The 21,760-nt window shown below is 48.2% G+C and overlaps 1 protein-coding gene across 1 annotated transcript in view; it reads right to left on the reverse strand.

Moving 5' to 3' along the window:
• The window catches only part of Shank3 (SH3 and multiple ankyrin repeat domains 3), a gene marked incomplete at its 5' end in the record, with an annotated part of 54,491 nt that extends 33,851 nt beyond the window's left edge, over positions 1-20,640 (reverse strand). The window contains 10 exon segments of the mRNA XM_048803229.1: positions 59-75; positions 2,283-2,556; positions 15,277-15,343; positions 16,212-16,289; positions 16,762-16,878; positions 16,968-17,135; positions 17,228-17,379; positions 17,454-17,562; positions 19,295-19,366; positions 20,416-20,640. Coding sequence (XP_048659186.1) covers positions 59-75; positions 2,283-2,556; positions 15,277-15,343; positions 16,212-16,289; positions 16,762-16,878; positions 16,968-17,135; positions 17,228-17,379; positions 17,454-17,562; positions 19,295-19,366; positions 20,416-20,640 — 1,279 coding nt within the window.
• Between the last annotated feature and the right edge of the window lie 1,120 nt (positions 20,641-21,760).

Below are 21,760 nucleotides of genomic sequence, written 5' to 3' on the forward strand. Positions count from 1 at the left end.
GGGGGCCAGTGTGGCTGCTGGGTGGGCGCAGGGGATGGCTGGGCGGGTCTCTGGGCACCCGAAAAGACGCCTGTGCTGGGGAAGGACAGGGAGGGGTGCAGCGTGTCTGGGAGCCTGGCCTCCTCACACCCTATGCCCCAATCCCCTCCCTCCGGGCCTGTGTCCTCTCGTCCTGGACACCTGCCCCTGCTGCCCCTGCCTACTGCATGCTCACCACCCTCTCCAGACCACTCCTCAGACCTGGGCACCGAGCCTGAGGTCTCAATCCTCCACCTCCACTCCGCTCAAGCGCCTGCCCTAGCTCCCTAGCACGGAACAGGGCAAGTTCTCCCAGACTGGAGCACTTACTATGCTCCAGCCTCCCGCGTGGGCACCTTCCCTCCCCTTCCTCTGAGCCCTTCACCACACTGCAACCAACTAAACTACTCTGATCTTGCCCATTCTGCTGGCAATTAAGTTACCCACTCTCAGCTCCAAATTCCTCCAAACTCACCCTTCTAGGTTCAGCTGTATTGTACTGGGGCCAGACCCTGAAGATAACATTTCTGGGCTTTCCAGGGACGACACGCCAGGCTCAGCCAACAACAAGGGGACTCAGAGCCCCACACCACTACACAAAAGCCATCCTCTGGCCATTGACCACAGGTTTCCTCTGCCCTGACGCTGTCCTTCCTGAGTGCACCAAACTTCCTTGATCCCCCTCCTGAGGGCCACAGACCCCTGTCCACTCACCAGAGCAGTCCAATACCTAGGTCACTGCCCCCCTAATTGCTTCTTTATATTGGGCCCAGCTGTCCATGTCCTAAAACCCACTTGGGGCCCCTCTTGTTAGCTCCCAACACATGAGACACAGGCACCTATCCGATATTTATAGGGAAGAACCCTGCCATCCTACAGAGCCAGCAAGCTGGGGTCATGACATGGCAAGTCTTTGTTTTGCACCTGCTGAAAGGGTGAATGAACACACAAGCAGGTGCAGGAAGCTGTGGCTGCCACAGGGCTCAGGCTCAGGAGAAGCCCTTCTGGGAAGTGGCAACATCCTGAATGCATTCTTTCAGCCACAGGGCCATTTGCCCCTTAGAAGCCCAAGGGGTTATGTGAAAACTTCAGGAGAGAATGGCAATTTGGGGCAAGACAGGCAGCCTTCAGGGTCCAGCAAGTCTAGGCATAAACAAACAGACACTGAAGTCAACACTGAGTTGGGGCTGCATGAGTAGGGGCAAGAGTAACAGAAAGAAAGTCTTCCATGAGCTCCTGCTATACCTCAAGCCCTCTGCCAAATACCTGGGCCCAGGTAGCCAACTCCTAGTCCCAAGACTTTTCTGAACTAAACTGGGCATCAGGACCCCTATCTACAGCACAGGGACACAGTCTAATAAGTCACTGAAGTGAATGCAGATGACACATTTGCTGTTCTGTTCAATGGTGCACCAAGTGATAGGATTCTAAGAACTAGCTGCCATCAGAAAACACCACACTGTTATAATACTTTCCTCCAACAATGTTTTCAAACACCTTCTATGTGCTTGGCTCTTGGAAAACAGTGGGAAGCAAAGACAACTCCTGCTCTCAAGGTACAAGGAGCACAGGCACCACAACCAGCAGGGCTGCCCATGCAGTGCATCAGGGTCACAGCAGACACGCCTCTACCACACCCTGGAAGGCTTTTCAAAGGGAACGCCTTGGATGAGATTATCCCACCTTACCAAGGAGGAGCCCAGCACAGTGGCAATCTGAGAGCAACGGCACCCCAAGCCCCTCTGTGCAGCCTGCTGCTTCAACAGGCTGCAGTCCACACCTCCTACTGTAAGTCCTGGGGACTCCAAAACCCTCAAATTCCCTACTTTCTCAGTGTCCTGGGGCACAGGGGGTGGTAAAGAGTTCTATAGGTGTACAGGACTGGGGATACCAGAACACCATGGAGACAGGGCTGGTTGTCACATGTAGGTTCTGAGCCTTCATGAAGAGGCATCCCATATTCACTTATGACCAGCCACGACATTGCAGTGAGTTTTCTAACCACACCCTCTCTGCCTAGAATGTTCTCTCAGTTGTCCACTATCTAGAGCAAGCCCCAGCTTGAACCAGAAACAAGTGTAGATCAGCCTGCCCCAGCCCACAGGGCCTCATCTTCTTCCCTCCTCCATCCAGGGAGGCCCGTCAAGGCCCTGAGAGTCCTCATCTCAAGCCCCAAGGCCAGGCACCACCTCTCCCTGTTCCCACTGCCACACCTAGCCCAGTGCTGGCACCCTTCCCCACCAGGCCTCCCAGCCCCCTCCTACCTGATCTTGCTCTGGCTGCCCCTGCTTGCTGAAGGGCCACCGACATCATTCTCCTGGTCACCATCACGATCACGGTCTTTCTCCTCCTGCAGCCGCTGGAGCAGCAGCTGGTGGGGGAGGCTTCGCAGAGAGGGCCCAGGAGAGGCTGCTGGCTGTGCCTCACCCTTCAGGTTGATGTCGCTGGCTGAGCGCTGCAGAGGCCGAGGGGATGCCAAGCCACTGGGGCCAGCCAGTCTCCGCCGTTTCGCATAGCTGGGGGTTTCCCTGAATGGTACTGGGGTGGAAGGGCACAGGTGAGACTCTGAAGAGCCAGCTGGGTGACCGACTGTCCTAGTTTGCCCAGGTTTTAAAACTAAAATCCTGTGTTCTAGGAACTGCTTCAATCCCAGGCAAACTGTGACAGTTGGTCACTCTATAACTAAGCCACCATAGACAGGCCACATCCCAGGCAAGCTGCCTCTACCTCCAGCTTCGGGGTCACATAGCTGCTATCCTCTCAGCCTGATGAGGCTTGGGTATGCCCAGATCTGCGGTCAGTTTCTCATTTCATGAACTTCAGTAGACACAAAATAGGCTAACCATGACCAACTATACTAGACCACTGCTATGCAAGACTATTTAAGGGGTTAACTACAGCCAGGTAAACTGAAAAAGACCAAATTTCAACAAATTACCATAAGAAAACAGATGGTAACTATCTCAGGCTTCTCTGAAAGCCATATAGTCTCTATAATCTGCCACAGTAGTGTGAATAAATACATAAAGAAATGGGTCTAGCTGTGTTCCAATAAAACTTTATTAGAAATAGATGATGAGCTAAAAAATGTGATACAACCATATGATACTTAGAAAATCACTTTAGATCCAAAGACATAAATAGGTTAAGAGTTAAAAGACTTCTCACATAAATAGCAACCAAAAGACAGCCGGGAGGCTACATTAACATCAGACAAAAGAACTTTAAATTTAAAAATGTAACAAGACAAAGGACATTAAACAATGGTAAAAGGCTCAACTAATTACAAAGATTAATGATTATTAAAGTATAAGCACCAAACAACAGACGACCAAACTATCAGAAGTCAACAGTAGCATGGTTAAAGAGGGAACAGGCAGTCACCAGGGCAACTGTAGGTGCCAACACTGCGCTTCCACAGTGGACAGAACCCCCGGAGAGAAGAGCAGTGAAGAGAGGAACCTCAGCCGTCCACCTGGCAGGCGTGCGGGCTCTCCCACCCAGCAGAGAGCACACTAGGGAATTCTCAAGCGCACACGGAGCAACATAGACCACACGTTTGACAACAAAACGAGTCTAATCTCAATACATTTTAAAGACTAAAACCAAAGTATCTTCTTCAAGCACAATCGAATGAAGCTAAAAATAAAGAATAGAAGAAAACTGGAAAATCTGTATATGAAAAGTAAATGCCACACCTGTGTGCGCGCGCGTGTGTGTGTGTGTGTGTGAGAGAGAGAGAGAGACAGAAAGAAAGACAGACAGAAGACTGATGATTTAATCCAGTTGACACAGGGTTTAAGTTGCCTCAAACTTAGATCTTCCCACCTCAGCGTCCCAAGTAGCTGGAATCACAGGTGTGCACCGTCATGCCCAACTTAAATACCATACACTTTAACAACCACATCAAAAAAGAAACTAAAAGGAAAATTAGAATTGATTTTGAGACAAAAAAAAAATTCAGCATAACAAAAGTGATAATATGCAACAAAGCAACACTTAAAGGTAAATTTATAGCTATAAACATCTACATTTAAAAAGGCATGGGGCTGTGGGTACAGCATGGGCAAAGACCTGGATTCAATCTCTAGGACCAAAAAGGAAGAGGAAAGTCTTAAATTAATGACTTAATTGTATACCTTAAGGAACCAGAAAAAGAGAGCAAAAGGAAGGAATGCTACTAGAGAAATGGAAATAATAAGATCAGAGCAGAGATAGTCAAAATAGAAAACTAACAGAGAATCAATGAAATGAAAAATTGTCTTTGTAAGTATCAACAAAACTGGCAAAACTTCCACTAGACTGACTAAAAAAGAGAGAAGATGGACAAAATCAGCTAAAACCAGAAATATTTGTAGCATTAGACTACAAGATAATGCTATGAATAATCGCCTACTAACTGTTACAGTTTGGATATAAGGTGTTCCCCAAAAAGCTCATGCCATAGACAATGAAGAATGTTCAAAGGTGAAATAATTGGATTATGAGAGCTGAAACCGAATCAACACACACGTCTATTGGATGGATTAACAACTTGACTGAACTACTGGGTGCAACTAGGCTTGGCTAAAGGAAGTAGGTCACTGGGCTCGTGTCCTTGGGGATTAGGTTTTGTCTCTGGCTCCTCTCTCACTGGGGCCTTTTCTCTCTGCTTCCTGGCTGCCATAAGATGAGAAGCTTTCCTCCACCATGTCCTTCCTCTTGATGGTCTTTCTGCCTCACTTCACATCCAGAGAAATGGAGTCAGGGGATACGAATTGAACGTCTGAAACCATGAGCCCCAAACACTTCTCCTTCTCAGAGCTGCTCTTGTCAGATACTTTGGTCACAGAGGTGAAAAGCTGACTAACACCCCAAAAACCGGATAAGCTAGATAAGATGAACAGATTCCCAGATGAAAACAAATCAACAAAACAGACCAAGAAGAAACTGAAAATCTAAGCAGACCTGTAACAACCAAAGTTTGCAATTCAGAAATCACGAACCTTCCCAGGAAGAGAAGTCCAACATCTGTGGCACACTGTGGGCCCTGCCAACATCCGAAGAGTCAGCAACAACCCTCCTCAGGCTTCCAAAACAGAGAACAAGGGCAACACTTCCCAACTCATCCTTTGGGACCGGTATTGCCAAGTCCAGATAAAGACATGACAAAGAAAAGAACCAGCCAGGCACAGTGGCACATGCCTACAATCCCAGTGATGGGAGAGGTGAGCCAGGAGGTTCCCAAGTTCCTAAGTTGCCACGCTCGGCCACTCTATCACTAAGCCACCATCGAGCGGCCACGTCCCAGGCAAGCTGCCTCTAATAAATAAAAATATTTTTCAAAATAAAAATTTTAAAAGCCTCAGAATAAAATTTTTTAAAGGCTGGAGATGCATCTCAGTGATGGAGCACCCCTGGGTTCAATCCCCAGCACTAAAACAAAGAGAAAAAAAGAAATATATCTAGAGACCACTGAAATTAATGTGATACATGACATCAATAAGAGCAGGGGGGGAAACCTTATGACTGTTTCCACTGATACAGAGGACCAGACAGTAAGACTAGAGGGAAACATCCTCAACATGGCAAGACACACTTGCAAAGAACCCACAGCTAACATCCCACTCAGGAAAGAAGGTCAAAAGCTTTCCTTAGGATCAGGAGCACAGTCAGGAAGCCCACTTTTATTAACACTCTTCAGCACTGTACTGGAAACTTTAGGGGAGCAATTAGAAGAAAAACAAGGTATAGAAAGGGGAAGAAAAAGAAAACAAATGAAAGGCATCCAAATTGGGGATGAAGAGTTAAATTTACCTGTATTTGCAGATGGCATGATCCTAAACATAGAAAATCCCAAGAATCACCAAGAAAGCTACCAAAGCAAATAAACAAAGTGAGCAAAGTTCTAGGGTACAAAATGTACAAAAATCACCTGTTTCTATACACAAGCAGTGAGCAGTCCAAAAGAAAATTAAGATAACTCCATTTGTAATAGCATCCAAAAAATAAAATACCCAAGAATAATTTAACTAAGAAAGTAAAAGATTTGTAAACCAAACATGACAAAACATTTCTTAAAGAAGACCTAAATAAATGGGAGGAAATCTCATGTCATTAATTAGAATATTGTTAAAAAGATATCACAGAATGATCACAGATCCAATGCAAGCCTATCAAAGTTATTTTTGCAGAAATAGAACAAAAATCTTCAAATCCACAAAGAATTGCAAGGGGCCCTGATTAAACAAAACACTATCCAAAAAGAGGAACAAAACGGAAGGAAACCTGATTTGAAACCTCCCAATGACTTTCACAGAGTCACAATGTGAACGGTCTCAAAAAAGAGGAACAAAGTTGAAGGAGATCTCTAGATTTGAAACATCCTAATTTTAAAACTTACCAAAGCTAGAGCAATCAAAATCATGTGAATACTGGCATAAGAAGAAACATGTAGGCCAGGCGTGATGGTGCACACCTGTAATCCCAGCAATTTGGGAGGCTGAGGCAGGAGAATCATAAATTCAAGGCCAGCCTGGGTAACTCAATGAAGTGCTAAGCAACTTAGTGAGACCCTGTCTCAAAATCAAAAAAAAAAAAGGGGGGGGGGGGTGCTAGGGATGTAGCTCAGTGGTAGAACAGCTATCTGGCCTGAGTGAGGCCCTGGGTTTGATTCTCAGCATCACAAAATAATAAAAATTAAAAGGGGACTGGTGGTATAGCTCAGTATTAGAACACTCGCCTAGCACTTGTGAGGCACTGGGTTTGATCCTCAGCACCACATAAAATAAATAAATAAAATAAAGCTATTGTGTCCATCTACAACTAAAAAATATTAATAATAAAAATTTAAATAAATTTTTTAAAAATTAAAAGGACTGCTTTTTTATTGGGAGATTTTTTTTAATCGCTCTGTAATTCAGTGGTAGAGAAGTACCCCCCCCAAAAAAAAAACAGACACATAGACCCAATGGGATACAACTGAGAACCCAGAAATGAACTCACATATTGATGGCCACATGATTTTGAAAAGAATGCCAAGATCATTCAATGGGATAAGAATGAGAGTCCTTTCAATAAACAGTGCCAGACAATTGTATATCCATGTGCAAAAAAATGAAGACAGATTTCTACCTTACACCACATACAAACATTAACTTAAAATAAATCAATGCCTAAACATAAGAGCTAAACCCATAACACTCTTAGAAAAAAAACAGAATGGTAGAAAAAAGTTCTCACTGGGAAGCCGTTAGATGGGGGTGGTTCTGACACTGTAAATTCCTACATGAACACACCAAAGCCCACTGTAAACAGTAAACTGAAACTAGAAACAGGTCCAATCAGAAACCACAACCAAGGTCCAGCTGAGCACAGTCCCTCTGTCCTGCCTCCATAACTACTCTTTAAGTGTTTTTCCCGCTCCCCTCCTGGAAGAACACTACCTCCATGCTGTTCATGATTGCAGAATACTCATGTTTTTCAAAATAAAAATTTTTAAATTTTTAAAATTTAAATGTGCTTCACTTTTTCTTTTATCAGATCTTGCATTCAAAGTGATGATATTTAACAGGGGCAAGAAGCAAACAAAGCACAATCTCTGGGCTCTGCCATTGATGGAAGTTCATTTGAGCAATTCTTGATCTGCACTGGGTTCTGAAGTCACAGCAGAAACCAGATAGGTGCTGACTGGCTTTGGTAAAATACCTTGGTACCAAAGGTCCCAGAAAGACAGGGAATTGCTAGCTTATTTATTCCAGGGAGTCTGGGACTCTATATGGAAGCCTGAACTTTCTAGAGAAATGGAGAATATTACTGAATGATCTAGAAGTTTGGGTACCACAGTACAGTTTGTTTAACCTAAGCAAGATCACTTGTCTGTTAGGGCACAGGAAAAGAGGCAGGGACATTGAAAGCCTCAGAAACTATACTTGGACTGATACGCAGAGGTGCCTGACCTGTCTTCCTCCCTGACCTCTGCCTGTTCATAACCATTGACTCTTCCCTGGTCTACAGTCCCACCCCAAAGGAAGAGAAGAGGGCTGGGTCAGTGTTTATAAGTCAGGCCATCAGTCTGCTTTTTAATCCCTGTGCTGTGGTCAAAATCTCAGGCTCAGAGCATCACCAGCAGGGATCTGCCCTGAGCTCGTGTGACCAAGCACATAGTGACGGGACCTGAGGTGCCTGTCACCCTGAGGTGATGCCCGGGGCCACAGTAACACACATGGGGTCCACACGTGGTAAAAAAAAAAAAAAAAAAAAGCCTGCAACCCACAGATGACCATGGAAAGCTATTCCTAGAATGCCTGATCCACCAGACCTATAGACAAAAGACAAACCTATTACAAACCACAGTCCACGGGGCAGTTTTATTTTTCTTAAGGAATTCCAATCAGCCCTCAAAGACTTCTCCTTCTTTTTCTTTCTTCTTCTTTTTTTTTTCTGTGTGTGTGTGTGTGTATGTGTTTGTGTACTGGAGATCAACCCTAGTTCTTACTAGGCAAGCACTCTACCACTGAGCTACACGCCAGCCTGTTTTATGTGTATGTTTGTATGATCTTTCATATGGTACTACTAAAACAACTGACAAATCCTTTAAGAAAGTTTTATTTAAATTGGCTTCAGGACAAATGAGCATGCATATGAATGATTCCTAAAACTCTCAGAAACAGAGAAACGGCCCAAATGTGTTTTGGGTTTTTCCCTCCTAAGTTCACAAAATTTAGGTAGATCTCTGGTACATAAAGCTGGTTTTTAAATTGTTAGTAAAACAAGAATATGAATATTTTGACAATGTCAGTTTTCCTGGGCTGCTGGTCAGACAGACTTGTATGGTCTATGCTAGATATTTAAGACCATGAACCATAAATTAACCTAAAAGCAAAACACACAGTGAAAATGAAGTGCTTGATACAAGACAGTCACAGAAGGAAAAAAAAAAAAAAAGAAGGGAAGAACCATGTTTAACTTTTAAATTTCTCGGCTTCTGTGACATTTTTTAATCTTGCCTTATTTGTCAACAGAAATAAAGCAGAACAGGATGATGGTATAAGGAGCAGACAGAAGACACTGGGTTTGTGGGAGCATCTACCTTCAGACAGGACAGACGGGGCATCCAAAGAAAGCCCCTCCCCTAACCTGCTCTCTACAAACACCTTCCAGGCCAGGTGACCAAGATTCGGGAAGCAGCATATTTTGGGATAGCACTTCCCAAAGGCCTTCAGTTTGGGCTTTGTTTAGTGTCTCGTTGAAGTTTTCAGGGGAAATTCAAGCGAAATGGTTAAGAACAGTAAATCAGGGCTAGGGGTACAGCTCAGTAGTAGAGCGTTTGCCTGCCTGGGCAATGCCTTACATCTGATTCCCAGCAACCCCCCAACGCAGAAGAAGAAAAGTTAGGTAGATATAAATTTTAAAAAGTTCTCCAATAAACTTTTCAAAAATAATTAACATTTTAAAGAATATGCCTACTTAAAAATAGTTTCCAAAATCTTCTTTTGGTAACTTAAAATATTAAAGTAAATATTGATGATCATTAAATGGTTGAATCATTCCCATGTTAAAACAGGGAACTACCAGCTGGGTGCAGTGCTGCAGACCTGTCATCCCTGTGACTCTAGAGCTGAGGCAGGAGGATCAAAGCACAGGCCAGTGTAGGTAACTTAGTAAAACTCTGTCTAAAAATAAGAAATAAAAAGGGCTGAGGATGTGGCAGAGTGTCCCTGGGTTCAACTGCTGAACATGTTTAGAGCACGCATACTCTGGCATCCTGCCTTTACGTAATAGAGAAGCTAAATATATTTAGGTGTTAATGAAAGACATGAAAATGTGTATTATGAGATGGCACCAACATTAAATGCTCCATAGTCCTTACTCATCTTCCTTAGAGACTGAGGCTACTAAGAGGTGAACGGGCCCATCAATGTAAGTAGCTAACACTGCAAGTGGCTGGGAAGTGAGGCATGCTTCCCCAAAGCAGTGGTAACTAGAAGGATATGTTCTGAATAAGGAAAGAGGAGCAACTTCGGGACAGACGCAGTGGCAAATAGCCACAGCCTCAGCTCCACAGGAGCCCTGGGAGAGAGGGGCCAGGCTGGGCAACACAGCAAGACCCCTCCCCCTATCTTTTTATTGTGGGGAATAGCCAGGGATCAAACTCATGGAGCCACTCGCCAGCACTACTCTGTATTTTATTTAGAGACAGGATCTCTCTGAGTTGTTTACCGCCTAGCTTTTGCTGAGACCAGCTTTGAACTTGCAACCCTCCTGCCTCAGCCTCCCGAGCTGCAGAGATTACAGCCTCCCCGAGCTGCTGGGATTACACCATGCCCAGCAAGACCCCCTTTTCTTAAGACAAAGAAAATAAAAACAGTAGTTTGGATAAACTGCTGACCAAGATCAAGCAGAACAAGAATTAATGATGTGGACTGAAACTTGATGAAGACAATGATTTTATGACTTTATTTGAAAGGTTATTGGTTAGTGGTTTATTTTCCAGATTTAAGTAAACATTTTTTTTCCTTTTAAGTTATTTATAGCTTGTAGCAATTTAGTAACTCACATCTTCATGAGTAATAGTAAAATATTTTTCTCCCTATCTGATCCTCCAGAATCTGGAAAGTTAACTATGTATATTTTAATTATGTGGCAACAGTTATTTGCACAGATTCAACAAGAACCTCTCTCTTTTGGGGAAGGTACAATTGGAAATATCAAGGTCCTGACTGGAATGTTGCTACTGGGGAATGTGTGAGGGATGCTGCTTTTCCGGGGTTCCCAGTCTCACAATAAGTACAAACTGGTACCTCGTAGCAGGTCCCCAAACCTCAAGATGTTTTGGAGACCTTGGGAGACAGAATTCTCGTAACTCTACAAGCACTGTAGGTAACATCTGATTTGCCTTAATTTGACTTCTAGCTTTCGAAGTTTTTAAAAGTCCAATCTAAGGTTCCTTATAAAAAGTACCAACTAAACAAATGTAAAGGGCCTACGTGGTCAACTACCATCTGTGCTGCCTTTACATAAACTCTGGCCAGATTTCACACGGCTGAATTACTGCACATTCAATCAATCTTACTCTGATTACCTTGGCAGAAACTAGGACAACTACAGAGACAAAAATTATGCCTTGGTGGAAAACCACGGTGCACCTGTTATTAGGCTGTAGCCCCAGTTCATTGTTTTCAAATTTTGTTATCTACCTGTGGATGGACTGGATCTTGAATTCTTCTGGATTCCTCCAATCTAATTTTCTCCCACTTTTCCTACTTGGCAACACTAACAAGAATTGCCCTGTTCCTGAAACCCCACAAGCTGCAGATGGATACCTGGATGCAATTCCAGGGTTCTTCCCACCCCTGAGTGGCCCCACCCCTGAGTGTGGGCCACCGGGGAGCTCAGCAAGATGCCCAATGCCATGACCAAGACGCTCTAACTGCAAGCCAGGAAACACACTTTCTTTGAGTCCGAGTCTGGAAACTCCTTGGCTGACTCCCTCTGGATTCCGGCTGAATTTATGGCTTGCTATAGTCATTGATTTTGCTTTTCTTTTGCTCCAAAGAAAAACTATTTAGCTTGATTGGGGGCCCTTGGCCAGGGAGCATCTGGTCTCTGGTGTCACCCTCTGACAGCCACCACTGGAATGTCTGCAGCACACTACCTCCTGTCAAGGCCTGAATGTGTGCAGGCATCAACAGGACGCCAGGCTGTCTCACAGTGTGTTTAGAACAAGGAAACTGAGATGAACAACAGAGGACTTTTGTTCAGCAACCTTGCACATGCCACAGCGACAACCAGCTGCAATGGTGGCACTTACTACCAGGTTTTGGTCAATCACTCATAAACAAGTGGCTGAACAAAAACAGGGAGGTCATTTTTTAAAATTCTAAGTGGGAAGTCATTAAATGGGGGTGGCTCTGGCACTGTAAATTCCTACATGAACACACCAAAGCCCACTGTAAATGGTAAACTGAAACTAGAAACAGGTCCAATCAGAATCCACCAACCAAGTTCCAGCTGAGCACAGTTGCTCTATTTTGCTTCTGTGATTCTCCCCATTCATGATTGCAGAACATGCCAATGAACTCTTTAAAACTGAAATGTGCTTAAATGACCTTAAATGTGGCAGTTGATTATTAAATATGACATCAAAAGCATGAGTGATAAAAGAAAAACTAGCCAGGTACCGTTGTATGTGTCTGTAGTCCCAACTACTTGGGAGGCTGAGACAGGAGGATCACTTGAGCCCAGAGTTTAAGACCAGCCTGGGCAACTCAGGGAGACCCCTAAGTCAAAAATAAAGAGATACACTAGATCTTATAAAGTTAAAATTTTGACATCAAAAGACATTATCAAGAAAGCGACTCCTGACAGAGAGCTTGCAGCCCTGGGTTCAAGCCCCAGTATCACCAAAAAATTCAAAAAATTTAAAATTAAATAAAAATAAAGGGCTGGGGATATAGCCCAGGGGTAGAGCACCCCTGGGTTCAATCTCCAGTACCAAGCCAGGGGCAGTGGCAGGAGGGAGGTAGAAACAACCTACATATCCACCAAAGGATGAATGGATAAACAACATGTCACATAAAACAATGGAATATTATTCAGCCATAAAAAGTAACAAAGCAGTGAAACACCCTACAAGATAGAGGAAGGTCAAACACATGTTGAGTTAAAGAGGCCAAACACAGAGTCACCCTGCACAATTCTGGTTACATGAAAGAGCAAAAAAGGTAAATCCACAGAGACAGAAAGTGTGTGTATGCCAACAGGCTGGGGAGAGGGCATTGCAGAATGACTGCTTAGCACATCTGTGGTAGTTATGGAAGATAAAAATGTTTTGAGGTTCAAAAGAATTGGTTGTACAACATTGTGGATATAAGAAAGGCCACAGAACTATTCAATCAAAATTTTACAGTATGTATATTTCACTTCCATTAAAAAAAAAAAAAAGATGAGGGCTACGGGCTGGACATGCTTGCTGGGCATTGTCTTTCAAGCCAGGTCCATGCCCATCACACAGTGTGGCTGCAGGACCCGCAACACTGCTGCACCTAGAGTTGGCTCAGGGCAGAACCTCAGTGCCACCCAGGCCAGCTGGGTCAGAACCTACACCGGACGGTGTGCAGTGTGGTCACTATACAGTACGTGCCGCTCCAGGGCACTCATCAAGTGCACCATGGCCCACAAGGCCCCGAGAACACACGTGCAAGGAGTGTATACCTGAGAAGGTAAGAGAAGGCTACCCTGTGGGCCAGAGGCACACAGGGGCAGGAGGTGTCCTGCCTCTGGAGGATGACAGGGTTCCCTGGAGGCACCAGGTGATACTTTCACTGAGGAATAAGGAGCAAGATGGTGGGCAGATCCAGCTTCTCCTATGCGCAATGGTGGCACTTACTACCAGGTTTTGGTCAATCTCTCATAAACAAGTGGCTGAACAGAAACAGGGAGGTCATTTTTTAAAATTCTAAGTGGGAAGTCATTAAATGGGGGTGGCATAGTAGGACAGGGGGACTCCTGGGGGCAATTCAGGGAGTGTCCCTGAGCAGCTGTGTGCAGATGGGAGCGGGTAAGAAGAACAGACCCTGAATTCCCAGGTTTACATACAGGCCCTGCCACAAATCCCCCTGGGCCTTAGTCTCCTTCTTTATCTAAAAAACAAACAAACAAAAGGCCCAATAATCATCCTTTAGGGGGTTGTTGACAGTGACTTGAGATAAGGGGCTCAGAATAAACCTCATGAATGCCCCCTCCTGCCCAAAGGACAAGGGTGTGTGCCCAGGGCTGGGGATGTGGCTCAAGTGGCGGAGGGCTCGCTGGCCTGGCATGTGTGGGGCGCTGGGTTCGATCCTCAGCACCACAGAAAATAAATGAAGATGTTGTGTCCACCTAAAACTGAAAAATAACTCTGCAGCACAGAGACAGTGGGTCTCACCCCAACCAAGCAAGCACACCTGGGTTAGAAGAACATCAAGCCTCCACGCTGGTGACCCCGAGACCTAGGAGGATGGCAGCAGGGTCTTCTTGCCTCTCAACCTGGACCACAAACAAGCCCCCTCCCTCCAACCAACTAGCTAGAGGCCACCTACCCCCCAGAGTCCAGCTGCAGGAGGCCAGAGTGGAGAGGGACTCGAACAGTGGTAAAGACCTCACTCTACTTAAGAGAAAGTGAGGCACCAAGACCTTCACAGCTTTCCCAGATCAGACACCACAGCAGAAGAGAGGGCCCCCACGTGACACAGGCCAGAGGCCACCTCTAGTGCACCATCAGCCTGTCCTGGCCCTAATTCAAATCCCAAACTTCCCCACAGTTCTCTCCTAGCCAGAACCTGGACCCAGGACCTATGGGCTCCACACAGCTGCCTCTACAGTGGGGGGTCTGCCCACTGTCCTCATGGCCCTCACCCTGCTGGGGCTCCGGGGACTTGGTGGAGAGGAGTGATTCAGGGGAAATTCCACAGAGGAAGGGACCCTAAACACAAAATTAACCTTAGTCTCAACCCTTGTCCAAAGTCCAACCCCAGCCCTTACTATACCGAGACTCGTACCTTACCATCATGAGGTTCTCACCACAGCCACAGCAGAATAGACCTCCAGGGCAGAAGGGGAGCCTGGGGCCCAGGTTCCAGAAAGAGCCACAGACATAGAAGCCCACTCCACCCAGGCAGCTAGAGGGTGTGGCCAGCACTCTCCTGGAGGGAGGCTCAAGGGCTCCTGCAAGTCCAGCCCCTCCACCCTGCACAAGATGGCCGGCCTGGCACACATGCCCAAAGGGGCAAGAGTGTGTTCTGGCCCTTCCTCCACCTGCCTGGGCCAGGCTCCCACCAGATCCTGGCCTTCCTCCAGGGACCGTGAGTCACTCACAGGCACATCACCCCGACACACAGGCCACCAGGCGCTAGAGCCCGACTGCAGAGGCCTGCCCCGGCCACCTGTCTCCACCCTCGTCACTGGAGATCCCTGTCACCCTAAAAGCAGGTTGTGGTCTCCCAAGGCTTTCAGTTTCCAGGCTGCAATGGGATCCACAGCCCGGTGCCCCCAGGTGGCCCTTCCTAGGACCAGAAAGAAAACACAGACCCTGACCCTAAGTTCCACCCTAAGCCCAGGGCGAGCCTGGCTCACCAGGCTCTTGATCCTGACTGAAACATCTGTTTATCAACATAGGCCCTTTCTGGGGCATGACCCTGGGCTTACAGATGGGGGCCCTTGACATGCCACTTGAATACCCACTACTGCCCTTTAATACCCACACAAATCCACACAGGCCCATGGGTGGGCAGAACTCACCGACATCTGAGTCTTTGTGAGTCTTGATGACCTCTGCCAGCTCAAAGTTCCCTGCAATGATGGCCACCTGGGAGAAAGGGGAGGTCAAGACACGCCGAGTGGCGAGGAGGTCTAGGGGCACCCGACCTCATGCTGCTCCCAGAGGTCCCTAGGCTGCTAGGCACAGTCTTCTGCAGTCACAACACTGCAGTCCAACGGGACACCAGTAGCTGCAGACAGCACTTACAGGGTCCTACACACAGACCCTGAAACTAGTGACCCACCACCCAGTCTGCCCAGGACCAAGAGACTTCCCAGCCAGGAGATGGTCCCAGGCACACTGGGACATACTCCCAGAACTTCTAATCTGCCCCTCCACACAACCATCATTCCTGGGTCGGCCAGGGCACCCCAGCTGCCAACCTGCAGCCCTCATCTTCCCTGACTATACCCCTGATGGGCCAGTCACCCAGTCACCTGATAGGCCCCGACGTCTCTACTTCCAGATGTGCCCAAACCCCTGCACCACTGCCTCTGTCCTCCTGGACCACACGACCACAGGTCTCACCAGAGGTCTGTGTTCCAACTGAGAAGAGACCCACGCTCTCTCCATGGCCTCAGCCCCTGTGACATATCCCAGGCTGCCTGGCCGAACAAAGAACTCAGAGGCATCACTGGGGAAGTCAGGAGCCAGGGTGGTGCCCTTTGGGGTTTGATCTCTGCCTCCCTGCCTCACACTCAGGGGATCAGGCCCACACCTGTTCTCCGGGCTTCTTGTCTGCCCCTCCCACTGCCTGGGCATCCAACACATCCCACCACTGGCCATCCTGCTCACCTCCTCCCAAAGCAATCCAGAAAGTGGATTCTCCCCTGTTGCCTTCCAGAGAACCAAAGTTTGGAAAACCAAAGCCGACAGAGACAGGCTGCCCCAGTTCACTCCCAGGAACCATACCTACCTGGAAGGCCGTCTGGCTGTTGTAATTGCGAACATCCTTGTTGGCTCCTCGGAAGAGCAGGACACGAGCACAACTCTCCTGTCAGGAGGCAGCAGGGGTCACACTGCATGGCTGGAGAGACCAGACCAGGTGCAGCAAGAGGCACACGCAGAGGTGCACCTACAGTTGTGTAGGATAGGGCACTCACATCTACATGTTCTCTGCACACGGCCATCCGACCCCCAACCCCAGGTAGTTATGCCTAGGCAGGTCCCAGCAGCCCAGAGGGTCTGGATGTGCCCAGTGAACACCAGGATGGCCTCATGGGCCGACGTGTACACACACATGATACATCTGTACTCAGGAGACAGACTGTACAGGAAGGCCCATACGGCCATCCTGTAGCCACAACTCACTGCAGGACACAGGACACACATGGAATGGCACACAGCTGGGACACAGAGCCACCTGTGTACCAGCATGCACATGTATGTGTACGCGGGCACACAGGCGTGCTTTGAGGCACTCCAACAGGCAGTGCACACATATAGAACACCGTGTATGGTCACACCTGGTTGTAGAGAGCACAGATATGCAGTGCTGTGTTTCCCGAGGCATTCTGGGCACCCATGTTGGCTCCGTAGAATAGCAGGTGCTCCAGGTGTTGCACGTGCCCGAAGCGACAGGCCTAGAGAGGAGGGAAGTACTGCAGAGGCCGGACAGAGGCTGGGCCCCCATCCGCACACAGCCAGGCCCTGCAGCACACTCTCTACCCACCTGGTGGATCTCCTGCCAGCCATTCTCATCAGTGGTCCCCAGCTGCGCATGGTCATGGAGAAGCAGCTCACAGCAGAGGGCATCACCGCCACCCAGGGCACTGTGGTACAGGGGTGTCAGGCCGCGGCTATCCTTGTAGTCAGGTGAAGCACCCAGGTCCAACAGGGTCTGAGAGTGAGGCAGCTCAATGTTCATGCCAGGCCTGGCTTCCTCCAGCCCCACCAGGCCATGTGCTCCTCCACCCATGGCCCTCCACTGACCGTCAATGCCCCTGCATTCCGCTGCCGGGTGGCACAGTGCACGGCAGTTAGCCCATCTCGAGTGCGGAAGTCCAGGTGAGCACCACCATTCCTCAGCACCTTCAGCAGGTCCGTGGCATTGTCTAACTGGGCCGCAAGACTCAGAGGGCACTCTGGGTTCAAGGGACAGATGAAAGTCAGGGTCCTAGCCACTCAAAGGGCAGTCCCTCCCTGCTCTGCTTCTTACCTCCTGAATCGGGGTCATGGAAATTGGGGTCTAGCCCCTTGTCCAGAAGACGGGCCACCTTGTCTGTGCTGTGCAGCTGGACATAGTCCATGAATTTCTTCAGGTTTGCCTGGAATACCAACTGTCTCAGATGACCACAGCCATCTGACCCCCAACCCCACATTTTCTCCAGTAAGCCTCAGGCCACCAGATGCACCACCCCCAGCAGACTGACCTGTCACCCAGCTGGTCCACCCTCAGCCCTACACCATGCCTCAGCTACGATTCCAGCTTGGCTGAGCCCATGGTGCCACTCAAAGCCCTGCCCCGAGTCCTGATACCCAAATCCTCCCACAGCAATCAGCTCAGCCAGCCTTGCCACAGCCATGCCCAAGCAAGTTCACATCCTCAACCTCAGTCACTGTCCTGGCTCTGTCTCCTGGCTCCTGTGCCCAACATGACCAGAGTAGAAGAGCCCTGAGCTAGCCCTATGGCAACCCAAATGCTCATCATTCCCAAGACCTCTTCTCTAGTCCTTGCTCACCAGCCCACCCCCTGGCTGACCCTGGGGGCCACCTTTTATCCATTTTCCCAGTCCTGAGTCAGTTCGCTCAACAAAGCCTCCTGCGCCCACATGGCAGGAACACCACACAAAAGGCCCAGGGCCTCTGGACACTCAGCATGCAGCAGGGCAGGAGGGGGCAGCTAGGGACACTGCCATGGGTTGGGGCGATAAAACTGGAGGAAGGCTACTCCAGCCAAGGGAAGGGTCTATGCAAAGGCTCAGGGGAGAGACCTCAGCCAGCCCCAGGACTGGAAGGGGGAGTACAAGGCCAGGGGAACCCCAGAGCAGGACGCAGGGCTGTGGTGAGGAGTTCCAGTGCATTCCCAAAGCAAGCAGGACTCACTAAGGAGTAGACACTAGTGTTCTATTGGTCACTGGGAAGAAGTCAGGAGAAAGCCAATATGGGGCAGTGGCCTAAGTGACAGAATCACAAAGGAGCAATGGAGGAAAGCAGGATCTTCTTACATGATGCCTGCCTGGCCACAGAGCCAGAGCCACTGACCACCACCTGCCCTAGACGGCAGAAATGCCTGGTTCAGAAGCCTGAAAATCTGGGGTCATGAGTGGAGTCTTGGCACAGGGACCCTAACCTCCGCTCCAGGTCCAACTAGCAAGTGTCCAGCAAACAAACACACACTAGGCCACAGAGCTGGGGTGAGGGGTCAAGGAATCTGCCCATGGGGGAGGCCAAGACACCCATCTTTCCCCCAGCACATTCAGAGGAAGTAGTGCAATGCCCCCCAGATTTCATAAGATCAGGACCCCCTGGAGGTGGCACCCAACAATACAGACACCTCATGCATGAGCCAGGAACAGGGCAGAGTCAGACAGATCTGGGCCCAGCTTTTGGCTGCACAGTCACAAGTAGGTGACTTGACCCCTCTGCCATGCAGTCTGCTCACATGAAATAGAGTAACGAGAGTCCCTCTAGGGAGAGCATCCTTGAGATGCCTAATGACAACACTTCTCAGCACCAGGTGGTAATAAGCACTGGGCCTCTTGTCCCCAACAATCAACACATCAGATGCTTGTCTGCTTTGCCTCTCACAGGACACTCCACCCACTAGGCCAGGGGATAACTGAGAGTCTGATCTGACTGGAGCCAATACAGGACTAGCCATCTCTGGCCATGGTCCTGGAATCTGTACCCAGCCTTCCAGTAGCTCCAAAACCCACATCTGGACCTCTGACAACAGAATGGGCCTTGGGGGGAGGGGAGGGGGGATCAGTGGGTCAGCCCTAAGCTAGAGGTGGGGACAGTGGCCATGGGGTCCCCTTCCCATAATGATATCTTTACCTTTGTGTGCAGCTTTGCAAACTGCTTGTCATCAATGAGGTTCTGGGCATAAACACGCCGCTTGTATCGAAACTGCTCAGATAAAGAAAAGGTGGAGAAAAGGTACCCACCCCAGTGAAGAAAGTGGCGACCACCATCATCTGCACTCTCACACACACACACACACATACACACAGTGCTCACCATCACAGAGCCCTCCTATACACATCTGTCAAGGGCACTGCCACTTAACAGCCATGGAAGGCCCAGGCACACACTACCATGGTAGACACACAGCTGACAGCTGTCACCTACCCAGCACACTGAACGTGGCATGTGGCACCATGAAAGGCAAGTACCTGGCCATCTTAAGTGGCAGGCTCCTACCCTGACTCATTCTCATCCCCAATATTCCCTGGGAAATCCCACTCCTCTCCCAACATCGGCTACCAGTCTTACCTTCCTAGATATCCCCTCTCTAACCCCTCTAAGACTTCCCTATGTCACCATGAAAGTCAGGTCAACCTTGACCTCAGCTACCCTCTTAATTCAGTGCCCATTGAGGTTATCACCCTCCCCCTTCCCCAAACTACAAGACTTCACTATCATGACTCAGTCTCTGTAACCCCCCCCCCCTTCCTGGAAGGGCACCTTTACGTCATGACTGAGCAGAGTACACTCAGGTCCACTTCAGAAGACCTCTCAGTGGGGGGCAGGGAACAAACTGCACACAGATAACGGTGTTCACACCCCCCAGCCCCCGGGGCACTCACTTCTCACACTCCTCACTGCGGAGCAATACTGGATGCTCACTGCACATGCTGTTCAAACTGCTCACACCACGCGCGCGCTGACTGCATGTGCTGCACATTGCTCACTGTGTACCCCCCACACGGCTTGCTGCACGCACCACATACACTGTCCACACTAGTCTCCCTGCCCACACTGCAACACTGCTTATCCCGCACGAAGCTGCTCACACTGCCCACTGCCCACTGCACACACCGCTCACAGCGCACTGCTACCATTCCAACTCATTCCCCGCGTGTTTCTCACTGCTGTGCCCTTCACCACTCCTGCCACGGCGCTGGGGGTCGCACCCTGACCGCCTCCCCCACCCCCGCCCCGGGCCCGCTCGACACCTCCAGGTAGGGCAGGGGCGTGTCCAGGTTGGGAGGGTACTCTTGCAGGAGCCGTTCCTCATCCAGGAACTTGCCGGCCCGGCCCCTGGAGGGCGGCTGGAAGAGCCCGTAGTTGAGCGCGTCCTGCAGGCTGTGGTTGAGGGCGCAGAGCACGCGCTGCTTGGCGGCCCACACGGGTGCGGTCGGGTCCAGGCGCAGACACTTCTGCGGCGGAGCGGGATCGTGAGTTCAAAGCCAGCCTCAGCAAAAGCGAGGTGCCAAGTAACTCAGTGAGACCCTGTCTCTAAATAAAATACAAAATAGTGGGGCTGGGGATGTGGCTCAAGCGGTAGCGCACTCGCCTGGCATGTGTGCGGCCTGGGTTCCATCCTCAGCACCACATACCAACAAAGATGTTGTGTCCGTGCAAAACTTAAAAAAATATTAAAATTTTTAAAAATAAATAAATAAAATAAAATACAAAACAGGGCTGGGCATGTGGCTCAATGGTCAAGTGCCCCTGAGTTCAATCCCCAGTACCCCCAATAAATAAATAAATAGCCCAGGAATCCTCCTGCCTCAGCATCTGAAATAGCTAGGATTATAAGTCTGCCCAACCACATCAATCATGAGTGGGTTGTTTTTTTTTTTAATTGCTTGTAGTTATATAACATCCAAAGGTATATTCAGAGTCTATTTCACCTTGAATCTAAGTTTCCTTTTTCTAGAAATACACTGAGGTTTTTATTTTCTTTTAGACTCAGTTTTCCTATCTATCTATCTATTTATTTATTTATTTTTATTATGGCACTGGGGATTTAACCCAGGGTTACTCTACCCCTGAGCTACATCCCCAACCCTTTTTATTTTGAGATAGTCAACTTGGGATCCTCCTGCCTCAGCTTCCTGAATTTCTGGTGTTATAAGTATGTGCCACTGGGTCTGACCAGCTTTCCATTTTTAATCTGTTTTCTATTTCATTTTATTCTATTCTTATGTTTATTTTTTCTACTTTTTGTGTTATGATTTGTGTGTGTATGTGTGTGTGTGTGTGTGTGTGTGTGTGTGTGTACGGGGTATTGAATCCAGACCTCATGCATTCTATGCAAGCCTTCTACAACTGAGCTACATTCTTAGCCACTAATAGTTTTGATTTTTTTTTAACTAAAGTAATGAAGCTAAGCACTTACTAATTTTTAGTAGTTCTCCTTTTCTAAAATAATTCTTTCCTCATACATTTGGTTCTGTAAATTTTCAGGTGCCACTTGTTATGTTCCTTAAGTGCTAATAAGTAATAATTTTCTAACATCAGTTATATATTTTAGCTTGTAAATTACTGAAGACTATGCTTATTTAAATTTTCAAA

The sequence above is a fragment of the Marmota marmota genome, unplaced genomic scaffold (genome assembly GCF_001458135.2).
Source record: "Marmota marmota marmota unplaced genomic scaffold, marMar, whole genome shotgun sequence".
Lineage (NCBI taxonomy): Eukaryota > Metazoa > Chordata > Mammalia > Rodentia > Sciuridae > Marmota > Marmota marmota.